Source organism: Ceratotherium simum, chromosome 9 (genome assembly GCF_057802395.1).
Source record: "Ceratotherium simum simum isolate JZ-2026a chromosome 9, ASM5780239v1, whole genome shotgun sequence".
In the NCBI taxonomy this organism is placed as follows: Eukaryota; Metazoa; Chordata; class Mammalia; order Perissodactyla; family Rhinocerotidae; genus Ceratotherium; species Ceratotherium simum.
The window spans coordinates 78,650,965-78,667,467 of record NC_141908.1 but is presented as its reverse complement, the minus strand read 5'-3'; the positions used below and the strand labels follow the sequence as shown (position 1 = coordinate 78,667,467).

The following is a 16,503-nucleotide window of genomic DNA, read 5'->3' as shown; positions in this document are numbered from 1 at the left end:
CAGAAAATCATCAAGGATATATAGGACCTGAAAACCAGTTATCAATCAATTTTACCTAATTGACATTTACAGAACACTCCACCCAACAACAACAGAATACACAAGGGCACATGAAACATTTTTCAAGGTAATCACATCCAGGGGCATGAAACAAACCTTAAAAAATTTAGAAGAAATGAAATCACAGAAAGTATGTTCTCTGACATGGAATCAAACTAAAAATCAACAAAAGAAAAGTATCTGGAAAACCCTCAAATATTTAGAAATTGACCAAAATCCTTCTAAATAATCCATGAGTCAAAGAAGAAGCCTTAGGGAAACTAGCAAATATTTTGAACTGAATTAAAACAAAAACACAACATATCAAATTTTGTGGGACGCAGCAGCTCAATAATTGCTTAAACAAAAATGTATAGCACTAAATGCTTCTATTAGAAAAGCAGGTCCCAAATAAATAATTTAAGCTTCCACCTGAGGAACCAGAAAAAGAGCAAATTAAACCCAAAGCAAGTGAAACAAGAAAATATAAAGACAAGAGCAGAAATCAATGAAACAGAAAAATAACAACATAAACCTAAAGCTGGTTATTTGACAAGATCTACAAAAATGATAAACCTCTAGCCAGACTGACTAAGAAAAAAAAGACACAAATTTCCAATCTTGGGAATGAAAACCCCCAAATATCCTTCAACTGGTGAATGAATAAACAAAGTGGGGTACATCTATATAACGGAATACTACTCAGAAATAAAAAGGAATGAACTACTGATACATGCAATAACATGAATGAATCTCAAATGCATTATGCTAAGTAAATGAAACCAGACTCATTTATACAGTATTCTGAAAAAAGTAAAACTACAGGAACTAAAACAAATCAGTGGTTGCTACGGCCCAGAAGTAAAGCGAGGGGAATGACTTAAAAAGGCATGAGGAAACTTTATGGGTGACAGAAATGTTCTACACCTTGACTGTGGCTGTGGTTATACAACTGTGTTCTTTGTCAAAATTCATACAACAGTATATTAAAAAGAATGAATTTTAGCATATGTAAATTATGCCTCAATAAACCTGACACCCCATACATCTGCCCAAATGAGGCAAACCTTTTAAAAACAGTAACAGCTAAAATAGTTATATCCTCAATGAATAAATGGTCAGTCAATAAATACAGAGTTAACAGACGTCACATAAACAGTGAACGAGCATTTAAAAAGAATATTCAACTGTTATTAATAACAGTGATTATTTCTTATTAAATGATATTAAGTGGCTACTATATGATGTGATCAAATATACTATCTCAAATACTCACTATGACCTCAGGAAATACGTAAGGAAATACAAATGAAAATATGATGTACTCTGTCGTACACACTGGTACAACTACAGAAAAGGCATGAAGCCTAATTCTGACCAGGCTTCACAGCAACAGACAGACACACTCCTTTCTGTTGACAGGGTAAAGTGATTCACTCTTTTTTGGAAAGGAATGCTACAAAGCATTAAATTATTAAATAATCTCAATCCCAGGGATTTTTTTCTGAAGAGGATACATATAAATGCATATTCATACCAGCCCTCAAACACATACATTTACAAAGATATTTTAACTAATTTATAAGGAGGAAAATAGAAACAAATGTCCACTAAAAAGGAGAATGATTAAGTCAAAGTTTATAAATTTGATAGAGTATTCAACGTTACATATAACAGCACACTATACTTTCTTAGTTCCTATTAGAGGGTTCAGACTCATTAAAAAGTTTGTGTCACTTTTCAAATTTTTTTAAATGGTTAGAACATGGTCCAAGTCTGACTCTTGTATGAGCAAAAAAGCTTTACAAAGGGAAACTGTTCCATAATCTCTTCCTATATTTAGCCTTTAACCCAGTTAGCAGTCAGAACTATACTTTTAATCACCAAGTATCAGACGAGAGTGTAGAGATGGATCATAATCTCACCAACCATGACGAAAATTATGCAACTTTCAGTATTACAGGGACTTCCAACAGGAGGACTTTGAAGGATTATTGAAGATACTACACTCAATCGTGAACTAGCAGTATAATCTTCATAAACAAAAGCTCAATTATAAGAGAAGAAAACCATACGCAAGAGAGGCAAAATCCAGAGCTACCAAGGCCTCCAAACCAGTACAGAACAAATAGACAAAAGACAAGTAGAGGATGGGCATGGGTCTCCATGCTCATTTTTTTTTTTTAAAAGAACTCATCCATTCATTCATTTGAACAAAATTTTAATGGGTCTCATTTAAATCTTACAGGTTTTCCCTAGCTCAACGGAGGGGAGAGAGAGACATTAATTGTAACAGAGGTACTGGGTAGGCCATACGGTAAAAAAAAAAAAAAAAAAAAAGTTTAATCGGCAGGGAGACTGTCCAAAGCTGTGGACGCTAAATCTTCCTTATACAATTGAGACATAACATCTGTGAAGTAGGACAGGAGCATTCCCGTGCCACTAAATCAATTTCCAGTAGACTTCCCAAGAATTCTTAGGGACAGCATTAATGGCAACCACTTTCTAGAGAAGTGAAGAATATCCATCCTACAAGTCATCCAGCAATTCCTGACTGCACACAAAGCACTCTGACTCAAGACAGAGTCCTGGATGGCCATATTAGGCTTTTGCCATTAAGCACCACTCTTCTTAGTAATATTACATATTTTCTTCTTTTTCCTGTCAATCCCTGAATATTGCAAAAATCCGTATCGTCTCTCTTTAATTCTAAAGTCCATAAGGTCAGGGATGTCTTCTCAATACCTTACAAGCTGCTCTGCACAGAGGGAGTATGGGTTCTAAAATAATATACACAAACATCACTGGTACTTATCTTTAGAAATATCAGTATATATGAACAATGGCAAAAAATAATTATTGTGAAATGTTTTTCCAGAAACTACTAGATAGATCTCAGTAGAAGAGTAAGTAAAGTAACAATGACAAATTTTTAAGAATGGCAAATTGGAAGAGCACATACAAAAAATAATAATAAGCCCTTCTCTTTATCTTCCAAAATTTCCATATTATTATTATATTACTTTTGAAATGTTAAAAATTTTAGTGCATTATGCTGCAAAAGTCTATGGCCTACTCTGTATGCATATAGATTATAACAGCAATTATGAAACCAGTTAATAATGATAACAATATTAACTCAACCACCCAAGTAGGCTTAAAATCTCAACCATCGTTATGCTCTCTCATTTCCCTCATCTCTCAAATCTAATCAGTTAACAAGTCCTATCAATTCTTTGCTTCTCAAACAAGCCATTTTTCATTCACCCTACAACCACCCTATTTCACACAAAGAAATTAAGAGTGCTGAAAACGGTAAAAATGAGGGCAAATAAATGTAAATGTTTTCTTATTTTTAATTGCGTTAAAAGATAATTAACCATCTAAAGTAAAAATAGTAACAATGTGGGGCCCGCCTGGTGGCAAAGCAGTTAAGTGTGCACGTTCCACTTTGGCGGCCCAAGGTTCTCAGGTTCGCATCTCGGGCGTGCACCGACGTACCACTTACCAAGCCATGATGTAGTGGCATCCCACATAAAGTAGAGGAAGATGAGCACAGATGTCAGCCCAGGGCCAATCTTCCTCAGGAAAAAGAGGAGGATTGGTAACAGATGTTAGTCGAGGGCTAATCTTCCTCAAAAAAAAAAAAAAAAAAAGTAACAATGTACCGTGGGATTTACAACAGAGAAGCAAAATATTTGACAACAGCAGCACAAAGGATGGGAGACAGGAAATGGAAGTATATTAATATAAGGTTCTAACATGAAATATTAGACAACACAGATATAGAACATTTCCATCACTGCAGAAAGTTCTTTTGAACAGCACTGCTCTAGTGCAACCACTAACAGCATAGTAGAAAGAGATATAACTAATAACTGACAGTGGAGATAAAACGGAATCACTAAAAATAATTCAAAAGAAGACAGGAAACAGACAAGAAAGGAGGCAACAATAGAAAAGAGCTTTCAACCAAGTTTTGGAAGCAGATGTGTAAGCGGCAACTTAGCTGCAGTCTGATTATAAGCTCAACTTAAGATTTCCTGATCCGCTCAGACACAAGTTCTAGATTTCTGTGGAAAGAAAAGTATCTTGCCATTCATAGGAAAGCAATGAATAATTTGCTGCACTTTCAACTTCTTATATGAATAAACAAACTTTTTCTTGTTTAACAAGCATCAAGAGCAAGGAAAGAAATGTTTCATTTCATTTGAAAAATGAAATGTGGGTGTGCTCATTTCAAGTTCAACCCAGAATTGAGATTTGTACAGCAAAAAAAAAAAAAAAACCCAAGTACATGTTTCACCTTAAAGAGATCAATTTGTTATTTTTATTTTTGAAAATATCACTTTCTACGTATGGGTCTATAAACCAAGTCAAGAAGTCAACATATGTGTACAATAATTCTGCTAGATCTATATTTGAGACAGATCATGTCACTCAGAATTTTTTCAAACTCTTATACAAAATTGTGTCTCTGGCTAAATTTTTTTCATATTATCTTGGCTTAGGAGTTTTAGCAGCTTTACTATATAACCTTGTCAATAAATTTTCATAATGTAAAACAATACTAACTTTATTTAAATTAATCTACAGAGCCTACCTTTAGAAAAATTAAATCCCATTTGGCTTAATTAAGCCAATTATTTAATCAAAATGTATTGTGTGGGCCAGCCAGGTAGCCTAATGGTTAAGTTTGGCGCGCTCTGCTTTGGCGGCCTGGGGTTTGGTTCCCAGTCGCAGACCTACACCACTCGTCAGCGGCCATGCTGTGGTGGTGACCCACATACAAAATAGAGGAAGATTGGCACAGATGTTAGCTCAGGGCGAATTTTCCTAAAAGAAAAAAATGTATTGTGGTTGCCTTATGAGTTTTAAAAATCTATGAAAAAGAAAGGGATTAATTTCAAGAAAAGTAAGTTAAGCTTAAATATGTTTTTCCCCAAGAAGAGTTAGAGGGGAAAACAATACAAAATGAATAGGCTTATAATAAACTGGCCAAATAAAAAGATCCACAGAGAAATTGGTCTGTACTCAGAAGAGCATTAATTATTACTCTATCATTATATCTCAACTTACCGATCACAAATGCAGGAGTTCCCTGAGAAATGTAAATTATTTCCAGGGTTTCTCCAGAGCAAAAAGCTTGGGAAAAACTGCCCTAGAGAGATTAACTAGACAGGCTCTGGACTTAAGGACACCACACATACCTCAGGAATGTCTGAGACTGCGGGACTCTCCCTTGGGGAAACTGGCCCAAGAGAGGAAAAAACCTGCATTTAAGCCTCCTTGCATCATCATCCTACTGTCAGACCCTGCGGTCCAGCAGCCTGGCCCAGACAGACAGAACACTAATTAGCACTTCTTTGTCTTAAAATATTAATAGAAAACTAAGCAAAGTTTCCAATATGAAAGACAAAGCTCAAGACAAAAAGAGCTCTGAGGACAACGCAGAGGGCAAAGGAAACCTCTGAGGGTATTTATTCCTTCTATAAATATTTTTAGAAAACACTGATAAGACTAGGAATAATTTAGAAGACACTGATAAGACAAGGAACAATTAGAGAGCAAGGTAAGTTCTCTGGAAAAATGAAAATTTGATGGCCAAAATTTAAAAATCAATTGAAAGGACAGAAGATAAAATCTGCTAGAACAAAGAACAGAAAGATTCAGAGATAGAAACTAGGACAGAAATAAGAAAATTATGAGTTCAATCCAAGAGGTCGCATGTAGCAGGGGTTCCAAAAAGATAAAACAAAGATAATAGAAAGGAGAAATGCTAGAAAATTTCCCAGAAACAGAGTCTCTAGATTGAAAAATTTCACAAAGTAACTAGCACACTGAATGGGGGGAGCAGGGGAGAACAACCTCACACCAAGGCCATCATTTCAGAATGATAGTAACACTTCCACAGAGAAAACCACACACACACACACACACACACCCCATTACACACAAAGGACAAAAAATCAGAATGGCATCAGACTTCTTAACAGCAATTCTGGAAGCTAAAAGATGAAGTCCTTTCATTCTTCAGTAGAAATATTTATTTCCAACCCAGAATTCTATACCCAGTCAAACCATCCAGTGCAAAGAAAAATATCTGCAGACATTCAAAGTCTGAAATATATATACACACATACATATGTATGTATGTATGTGTGTGTGTATATATATATATTTCCCACGTACCATCTCTCAAAAAATCATCAGAGGTTATGCTCTAGCAAAACAAGATCCAGAGATTAGGATATCCATAACAGGAGAGAGGAGAAGGAATCCCCAGAGAAGTTCCAAGGCAATACCTATGCCACAGACCTGGATATCAATGAGGCAGTGTGGAACAGGAAGATACAAGACTCCAGAAGGGATTTTGATGTTAGTGCCTTCAAGTGGATTCCAACCCCTAGAGACCCTGTGGACAGCAGAGCAGAGCCCTGCCCCGTCTTTTTGTGCCATCCTCTCACCTTCCGGCACTCTATCAGACAGTGCTTCCTGCTATTCATAGCATTTTCACAGCCAGCTTTTCCCGGATGTGGGTGGCCAGGTCCTTCTTCCTAGTCTGTCTAGTCTGAAGCTCCGCTGAAACCTGTCCACCAGGGGTGACCCTGCTGGGATCTGAAGTACCTGTGGCAGAGCTTTCAGCATCCCAGCAACACGCAGCCGCCAGAGTGTGACGACTGCCAGACGGGTGGTGTGGTTCCCTGATGGGGAAACGAACCTATCTCCAAGAGAAAAAGTAAAACTGAAAAAATACCTGATGTGTTTTAAAATATTTAAAAGAAAGTTTCTGTTATCAAAAGTTTGGGGATTAATTCGCGATAGGTACACAGAAAACAAAGCAAACAAAAAACCAAGCAATTTTAACTTCAAGGAGCATAAAAAGTTACAAAGAAAGGAAATGTAATTGCAGCATACCACAAGGTTCTGCTGTAAACAATATTTACACAGTTATAAAAATTTAAATAATAATGATTTAACCAAAAGGGTGCTATAACCACAATGGGAGGACTGGAGAAGATGGCGATAAGGGAGTTAAGTCTACATTTTCCATAGTAGGAAGTCACTACATGATACATAAAATTGGGAAAAAAAAAATCCTGAAGGAGCAGTATTGCATGTTATGAGAAATATGTAGGTAAACACCAGAAGAAACTAAGAGTTGAAAGTGACTGCCCCGGGGGGCGGGAGTGGGAGTGGAGAGAGATGTGGCAGAGGAACATTTTATTTGATTATAACTTTAGCGCTGTTTGACATTTTAAATTTCATACTTGTACTTTGATAAAACCAGCCCTGGTGCTCTAGTGGTTAAGATCCGGTGCTCTGACCGCCGTGCCCCAGGTTCATTTCCCCATCAGGGAACCACACCACCTGTCTGGCAGTCGTCATACTTTGGTGACTGCGTGTGGCTGTGATGCTGAAAGCTCTGCCACCGGTACTTCAGCTCCCAGCAGGGTCACCCCTGGTGGACAGGCTTCAGCGGAGCTTCAGACTAGACAGACTAGGAAGAAGGACCTGGCCACCCACATCGGGAAAAACTGGCTGTGAAAACACTATGAATAGCAGGAAGCACTGTCTGATAGAGCACCGCAAGAGGAGAGGATGGCGCAGAAAGACCAAGCAGGGCTCCGCTCTGCTGTCCACAGGGTCCCTGGAGTCAGAATCCACTCTAGGGCACTAACAACCAAAACTTTGATAAAAATAAACTTTAGGGCCGGCCCCGTGGCTTAGCGGTTGGGTGCGTGCGCTCCGATGCAGGCGGCCCGGGTTCGGATCCCGGGCGCGCGCAGACGCGCTGCTTCTCTGGCCATGCTGGGGCCGCGTCCCACATGCAGCAACTAGAGGAATGTGCAACTATGACACACAACTGTCTACTGGGGCTTTGGGGGAAAAATAAATAAATAAATAAAATTATAAAAAAATAAACTTTAAATTTAAAAATACAGTATTAAGACACACATGCTATTCTTTCTTCAAGTAGTTTGGAGATGAAATAACTCCTTCCCTTCTATTGCTGAGTTATCTATAGTCTTAACCCACCCTGATCTCCTTCCCGTCCTCAGAGAAAGAAGTGTCCTTAGTCATGAGATTTCCAGACTCTACCATGTGCTGCATCCCACCGCCTCTCACATTTTCGTGACCCTGCTCTATCTACTATTTCCATCCTCTCCTGAACTTGCAATCTTCATTCTCCTGTGAATCCTTTCCCCAAACCTATAAAACATGCTTAAGTTTTCCCCCTCATACAAGGAACAAATGGACCTGTTTTGTCCCTTTCCTTCCTTTCAGTGACATAATAATAATTTATAATCACTACTTCTACTTCCTCACCTACCACTTTAATCCAATTTGCGCCCCCAACATGCTACTTGAACTACTCTCTCTCAGAGATCATCAACCGACTGAAATGCCAAATTCAAAATCCTGTTCTCCAGGCTCAGCCTATTTGTTCCCTTCACAGAATTTGAAAATCTTTACCATCTCTTCCTTGAAATCCAATCTTTTTTTGGCTTTCTCAACACTATTCTATCATTTCTCCTCCTACCACATTCTCAGGCTTCTTCATTGGCTTTTCTTTCCACCCTTAAAATGCGTGTTTTCTCCCAGAGTTCTATCCTCAGCATTTTCCCCATCATCTTATCCATCTTAGTGATTAGTCATTTCAAGTACTGCCCACATGCAAATGCCTAGCATGAAGTATGTGTTAAATGAATGTTTACCGAACTGAAATGAATGAGTCCCAATTTCTTGCTCCCCAGCCAAACTGCACCTTGGAGTTCTAAAACTGTATTTGCCACAATCTAGAAAATTACCTGGGCCGGCCCCGTGGCTTAGCGGTTAAGTGCACACGCTCCGCTACTGGTGGCCTGGGTTCGGATCCCGGGCACGCACCGACACACCACTTCTCCAGTCATGCTGAGGCCGCGTCCCACATACAACAACTAGAAGGATGTGCAACTATGACATACAACAATCTACTGGGGCTTTGGGGAACAAAAAAAAGGAGGAGGATTGGCAATAGATGTTAGCTCACAGCTGGTCTTCCTCAGCAAAAAGAGGAGGATTAGCATGGATGTTAGCTCAGGGCTGATCTTCCTCACAAAAAAATAAATAAATAAATAAAACTGTTTTAAAAAAAAAAAGAGAGAAAGAAAGAAAATCACCTGCATTTCCTGATAGCACAAACTAAATATGCCCAGAACTGAGCTCATTTTCTCTTCCCAAATTTGCAGTCCGTACTGTGTCATCTCAATTAGTACTACCATCCAAACTATCACCCTCCACGCCCCCTTTCTCAATCCCTACACTAACACATTACCGAATCAAAGTCTCCTCAATCTCTTTTACCCTTTCATTCCCACTGCCATGGCACCTAATTTCAGGTGCTCGATGCCTCTGTGTGATAACTATCCTACAGTCTCTCCCATCTCAAATTCATACTCTTCTCATCCAAAATACTTACAAATTCTATGCATTCTAAGAACGTAAATACTACCACTAATAACAAATTAACCTTTAATGCCTAACCTTTGGATGATGAGGATGACAAAGATGATATGAAAATGGCTAATACTGACAGATGCCTATACCCACACAGAGATTACAAGAGTCTTATCCTTCTAACCACCCTCTACTGTAATTACTATCAGTTAGGATCCCCTTTTTATGGGTGAAGTGAATTTGCCTAAAGTTAAACAGCTGCTAAGTAAGTGGTAATGTCAAGATTTGAACCCTGGCAGTCTGGCTCCAGAGCTATTAACCACGGAATACATTCTATTCAAGGCCATTCTGAAAACTTACCTTTCTACTCTCTTTTTCTACTGCTCCCTCTTCTCCCCAACATCCTATACTCTACATTTTAAGACACACAGGACCAAATACGATATGTATATTTTCACACCTCTATGATCCAGCTGTGAAGTTCCACTCCTCCTCTCCCCACCCAAATCAAAAGCCATCTCCTCTGACAGAACTTCTATACCCATTCCCTATAGAATTACTCACTTCCCTGAGGCCAGAGCACTCATCATATTATATACTCATGTACCTGTCTTCCACTGCTGGTCTGTGAGCCTCTGGAGTTCCCTGTGTCTTTCACATCTTTGTACTGCACAGTTACCAACACATAGAGTAGTTCAATCAAAGCTTACAAAACGGAACTTAATTAAATGTAAATTCTGCTAGCCAAGATGTTGATCTAATAATAGTAAGGTTCTACTTTGCCTTACTTTCAACTATAAAATAGACATTACAAACCAAAAGGATTCCCTTGAAGGTATGAAGTTAGCAGCTATCCTCCAAATGTTAAAGAAACACTGAATTCTTAAAGCTGTATACTTCACAAAGCACTGGAAAGCAGAAGTCTAAGATGCCACAAACATTTCTGGTACCCTGCTTCCCAAGCGTTAGTCCAGAGAAGTCCGTCTCTGTTCCTGCTCTTGCCACTCCCCTACCCCAATAAGCAACCAAATTCATACACAACACAATGCATCCAAAGTGAGGGAGGGCCGGCCCCGTGGCTTGGCGGTTAAGTGCGCGCGCTCTGATGCTGGCGGCCCGGGTTCGGATCCCGGGAGCGCCCCGAGGCACTGCTTCTCCGTCCAACGCGAGGCCGAGTCCCACGTACAGCAACTAGAAGGATGTGAACCTGTGACGTACAACTATCTACTGGGGCTTTGGGGGGAAAAACTGAATAAATAAAATCTTTAAAAAAAAAAAAAAAAAAAAAAACAAAGTGAGGGAAAAATTAGCAAAAACACAACTTGCTACCTACATGCCAGCCACACTGCAAAAATAACTTTTATACATACTGTACTAACGCCCTTTCCTCTAATGAGGAGTTTTCAAACTATTTTCCTTCCATGCTTCTAGTGGCTCTTTCCAGTTTAGAGTACAGCAAACTCTCAGGGGGGTAGGGGGCTCTCCAGGTCTGGAGTAGAGCCTGGGAGGCTGCCTTTTTAACGAGGACCCTAAGTCATTCTGATACAGATGAACCACAGACCAGACTCTGAGAAACAGTTCTGGATGTTCACAGGCAATGTTCTCTCCAACTTGAAATTTCACAAACCATGAAAACTAAGCCTACACTGGCAATCTATGTTACATCCACTAAAACTAGAAGCAAAACTAATATGATACACAATAGCTAACTTTTATACTGAGGTACTGTGCTGAGTATTTTTCAGTTTTCTTTCATTTAATCTTTATCACCATGTGAAGTAGATATCATCACCACTTGTTTTACAGATGAGAAAGTTAAGGGTTAGAAAGGTATTCATTTCCCTGTATCACATCGCTTCTAAGTGGCGGAACACGGGTGTTAAACCCAGAGTGTCTACCCAAAGCCTGTGCTCCTAACCTGTGTTATGCCACCTGTGCATTTGTACTATAACTACTGAGTAAGATAGAGATCGTGTAGTATATTTTGTATAGTGTAATACTCTACACTATATAGTGTAGTATAGTGTAATATATTTTATTGAGTAAGACAAAGTCAGGCAAAAGGAGGGAAGGCACAAAAACAAAGGTAGTTCCTAATGACAAACCACTTTGCCGTGGAGATGGCAAGGACTGAAAGTGGGAGGTTTAAAACACCTCCTAGGGATGGGTGCTGGGATAATCTTATAGTAGTCAAGGGAAAAAAGTTCTGGACCAGCCAATGATTAGCTCTAACCCTGGTGGAATAAAGCAACTGGATAGGGATCCAGCAGAATATGGACGCCCTCTAAAGATCCGAGACCTTCCACTAAGGGACTTGCAGACACTGGGTCCCTAACAAAGGTCATCTGATAGACGCCTAGAAGCCAGCAGCCTGAGCTGGATGGGCCCTGCAATGTGAGTCATGTGAGGTTTACAGAACTATGTAAGGTAGACCCTTCCCCTCCACCAGCAAGGATTTCTACATTTCAGTGAGGCTGCAAACTGGCGGTAATCTCCCTTTAATCAAAAAGGGAGTCTAGTGATTACAAAGAATCTCCTTTTTGCCTTTTCTCTCCTTCCAGATTTAGTCTGAGAAATACAGCAAATGGTCTAGTTCATGCTATGAAGACTTCAAATCTGAAAACATTTTGTCCCTCTCTGTATGGCAGTTCAAAGAGTGAAACAATACATTCCTGGGAAGGAAGCTATCACTCACATCAACGTAACTTACTTAGTAACAAGCAGTATCCCTTGTCACACCTCGCTCAGAGCGATGCACTAGAGGAAAAAGTATTTTTCTGGAGTTTTTGGGGGGAGAGTGGGTTAATTTTACAGCATGAATACTCTATGGAATGACAGATCTGAGGGAAGGGAGTTTTAGGAAACATGAAGAGTGGTCACATAAGGAGCCCAAGATCCTGGAAACAGAGCCCTTCTAGAAATCAGAAGAAAACAGCACCCTCCTCCACACATTGCTGAACCCGGCTCTCCTTAGGTTGCCACTCTGCTGTAAGGGTCAAAAAGTTGAGAGGGCAGCCAGACTGAGGTCACCACCTCTTTCCTCCATCAATAGCGCCCACTTACAGCTCTCCTTCCCCTCCACCTGTCACACTAGGCTGGCTCCAGAAGTCTGAAGGCGAACTGAAGCAATGATGTTCCCCAAATATCTCTAAGAACTGCTTCAAAAACTAAGCCTGTGTAACTTCGGTGTGTTCTCTATTTCCTAGGTTCTATCTTATACATCATGAAGCTACCTCCTTGACATAATGTCCAAGACACAGTTTTGGAGTACCACCCAGCAGAGTTCAAATATCAACTCTACCACTTGTTACTTAACCCTCCAAAACCTACTGTGAGTTAAAATGAGATCTTGTAGGTAAATCGCCCACTATACAGTAGGAGCTCAGTAAGTGATAGCTACTCAGTAAGTGATAGCTATTATATGAGGGAAACGGGGTTCCAGAACTTTTAACAATCAAAATTTAAAGAAAGCATTTTGCATGTTCAAAAGGTTTAAAACAATACTCTTGTTCTAATTAGGAAACACTATTGATCATTTTTCAGGGCAATTCTCTCCCAAAAAAACATCCGTTGTCTAAAATCCTTGATAAAATAAATAGTAAGATTCAGCCTACTCCCTACAACCACTCCATCTGTTTTATTTGGTTAGGAAGTACTATATTAAGTTTCCTGAAACTCCCAGCCATTCAGCCCAAAAGATTCTACCAGAAATTCCCAGAGAACAAAAAACAAAGGTATATATTGGCAATATTAATACATAAGCTAAAAAAACACTCATTTCTTTTTTCACTAGATTCGAACACGAAGCCAATCAGATGATAAATCTTATCTCTTTCCACTTCCACAATTTGAATTTCTTTGTGAATGACACCGGTGGAACCCAACAGCTCCATTGAGGACCTTTCCCAAGAAAGTTCCCAGGTATAGAGAAAAACTATTTTTAGGTCCCTAATAACAAGGAGACAAACCCTGGATTGTTTTTTAAACAAACGTTTTACATCCTAAACACAAAATCAGCCTATCAGAAATACACCCAGAATCGTACTTCTCACTTCTTGCTACCCCCTTTCACCAAGTCCTAGGAAATGCTAACATGCTCCCAGCCTTCCGTCTCTTCAGGGATCCCAATCTGCTATATATGCTAAGGCATTCAGTGCCCCAAATCTGCTTTGTGCAAGAGACATGCGCTATACTAACATTAACCACGTCACTAAAACAAAGTGACAAACCACTCCTAGCCTCACCCCCAAGGGAGGGTCCGCCGTAAGCAGCGGGCCGCCAGAATCGCAGGTTTATCGTTAACAGACATCAGCCCAAGCCCCAGGGTAGCGGCTGCACCGCCCCCGTCGGGACCGCACGGGGTCGGCGGCGGGGTGACGGCGGCGGGCGCGGAGGGGCGCGGGCAGCCCGGGGAGCACGGAGCCGCACCCCCTCACCCCCTCCCAGCCCCGCGGCAGTCCGCGCGCGGCACACGCGCGCCCGGGACCCCTGCCGGCCGCCGGCGCGCCGCGCGGGCCCCGCACCCACCTGCTTTGCACACCGGGGCGCTCGGGCTCCTCCGCTCCGGGGAGCCGCGGCTCTGCTCCGGCGACCTCCTCCGGTGCCGGACGCGGGCCGCCGGCGGCGCCGCGCTCACCTCGCCGGGCCACAGGTGGGTGGGCGACGAGCTGGGCGACGACACGGGGCCCAGCAGCGGCGGCGGGGGCGGCGGCCGGGGGGGGCTCCCGCGCGCCCCGGGCGCGGCGCCGCGCGTGGGGCTGGTGCCTCGCGTGGCCGTCGCGGACGCGCCCGTCTGCGTGGCCACCGTGGGGCTGGTGCGCGCGGCCGCCCCGCCGCCGCGCGTGGGGCTCGTGCTGCGCGAGGCGGTGCGCGGGCCGCCCCCGCTCCCGCCGCACCCGCCGCCGCCGCCCGAGGGGCCCGAGGCGCCGCCGTTGTTGCCGCCGCCGCCGCCGCCGCCGCTCCGCGTGGGGCTGCCATGTTGCTGCTGCTGCTTCAGCTGGAACGGCACCGTCGCCCGCATGGGCTGCAGGCGACTCCCGGCTCCCCCGGCCGTGGCGACCGCGCCGCCCCCCAGGGAGCCGGCCGGCGTGGGGGACCCATTGCGCCTCACCCGCTGGGACATGGCCCCCCTCCCCGGGGGCCGCGCGAGACGGGGGCTTTGTTGTTGTTGGGTGGCAGGGGGAGGCCCTCGAGGCCGGGGGCCGGAGGGAAGGCCCTGGCGACGGGGTGACGAGGCCGGAACGGGGGCGCGCGGGCCGCGGTCGGCAGAACGAGGTGCCACTGCCGCCGCCGCCGCCGCTCCGCCTCATCAACAATAGTGTCTCCGCCGCCGGCCCCGCCCCCCGCGCGCGCCCATTGGCGCCGCGTCAGCGCGCTCGAGCCGCTCCGCCGCGCCCATTGGCTGCGAGCGCGCGGGTCCCGGCCCCCGCCTTAGAGAGCCCGGGTTTGCGCGGAGACCGTCTGCTCTTTAAAGAGAAAGAGACCCGCCCCCGGGGAAGACGGGCCGTGTGTGTAGAGTGTGCGCGAGCGCGTGTGTGTGTGTGTACACGTGAGTGTACGCTTGCGCGCCCCGGGCCACCCGCGTCCTTCCCTTCCCACTGGGGGGAGCCCTGGGGACTCAGACTCCGGCATCTTGCCAAAGGGAATGTCCCGAACCAGAGCGGTCCCCAGGGCTGTCTGAAGTCTTTTCTCCATAACTTGTTTCCCAACCTCAGTGTCCGGGCAGAGGCCGTGTACCTGCGTCTCTTTCTGTCGTTTTTTTCATGGTCTTTTTGTTCTGTCCTGTTTGCATCAACGTTTGACCAGGGCTCAAAGGAGAAGAAATTGAATTAATCTTACTGGCATTGTACACTTCGTCCCCCCCCCCTTTTTTTTTTTTTGGCTCTACGAAGAGCCCCTTCTCAGAAAGATTAAAATTGTTGGTTAGAATGTGGTTTTAGATTGTATCTGTGAAGTCCAGTTACCAAATGCTATTGCTACCCTCCTGTATCTCAAGCAATCAGGGGTTTAATTTAATCAGCTACTTCACAGTTCCCTGGTGTCGGAAAGATATCTACTACCTTACAAGTCTGTGAAGCGCCATAGTTTACAAAGGACCGTATTTGATCCTCACAATCACTGTTTGAGACACAACTGGACCAGCCATTCATCTTTTTGCCTAGTGGAGGGAACAAGTCTTTGTAGTATGGGCAAAAACATCTGGAAAGCAGGCAGTAACACCAATTGTAAAATACCTCAGGGGCTCCTCCCTAAGATAAAACAATGGTGGACCCATACCCCACATACTCACCTCTCAGGTGGTAATGCCTGCCCATGACCTCTTTTCTCTTTACTACTTTATTAGATGTACATTCCAGACAGATTTCATCTTGTAAAAACGTGGGAGTGGAAGGCACGGTATGATTCGCTCTGGACCTGAAATTCTACTGGGTACCTGGGCACTGTCATGGAAAGCCTTTGAAGACCCAGAGAAGAGATTCAGATCCCAGATCCACCACTTACTCTGTGACCTCGGATAAGTCACTAGCCAGTTTCCTTATCTGTAAAATGCAGTTAAACAATACCTTCTGCTTCATACAATGGTGATTGTTAACCAAGGGTTAAATGAGAATGTGGTGTGGAGAAGTGCTCAACACCCCCAGAGTCCCCATGTGGTTCAGAGGCCCACATCTCTCCTGATCACCCGCTCCCCTTTCTCCTTTCTCACCCAGCACAGAGAGAGGCCCCAAACCCTTAGCCCAGTAACCTGCCTTAAGTCGGCTGCTGCTCTGGATACACCTGACTTCACTGCCCATCCCACAACCTGGAGTGAAGGCAAAAGCAGCTTCTCAGGAGACAGGACACAAGGGAAACTGCCAACCAGATCCCTGCAGAGAGCTGTCTGCTCTTAAAGCAATGAGTAAGAGAGAAGATAAGCCTTTAAATAAGATGTCATGGAAGCCGTATCTAGCACTCTGTCCTGTTGATACATATTTACTGAATTAACCAAGGGAGTTCAGCAGCCCTAGTGTCTTAGGCTTCCTA

At 43.3% G+C, this 16,503-nt stretch overlaps 1 protein-coding gene across 4 annotated transcripts in view; it reads right to left on the bottom strand.

Annotated features, from left to right (window-relative positions):
- The window catches only part of FAM117B (family with sequence similarity 117 member B), a 75,872-nt gene extending 61,113 nt beyond the window's left edge, over positions 1 to 14,759 (bottom strand). For all 4 annotated transcript variants that reach the window (XM_087435632.1, XM_087435631.1, XM_087435633.1 and 1 more), the window contains exon 1: positions 14,008 to 14,759. In XM_087435632.1, coding sequence (XP_087291758.1) covers positions 14,008 to 14,602 — 595 coding nt within the window. In that variant the 5' untranslated portion in view covers positions 14,603 to 14,759. The remainder of the gene's footprint in view (positions 1 to 14,007) is intronic.
- Positions 14,760 to 16,503: the final 1,744 nt, after the last annotated feature.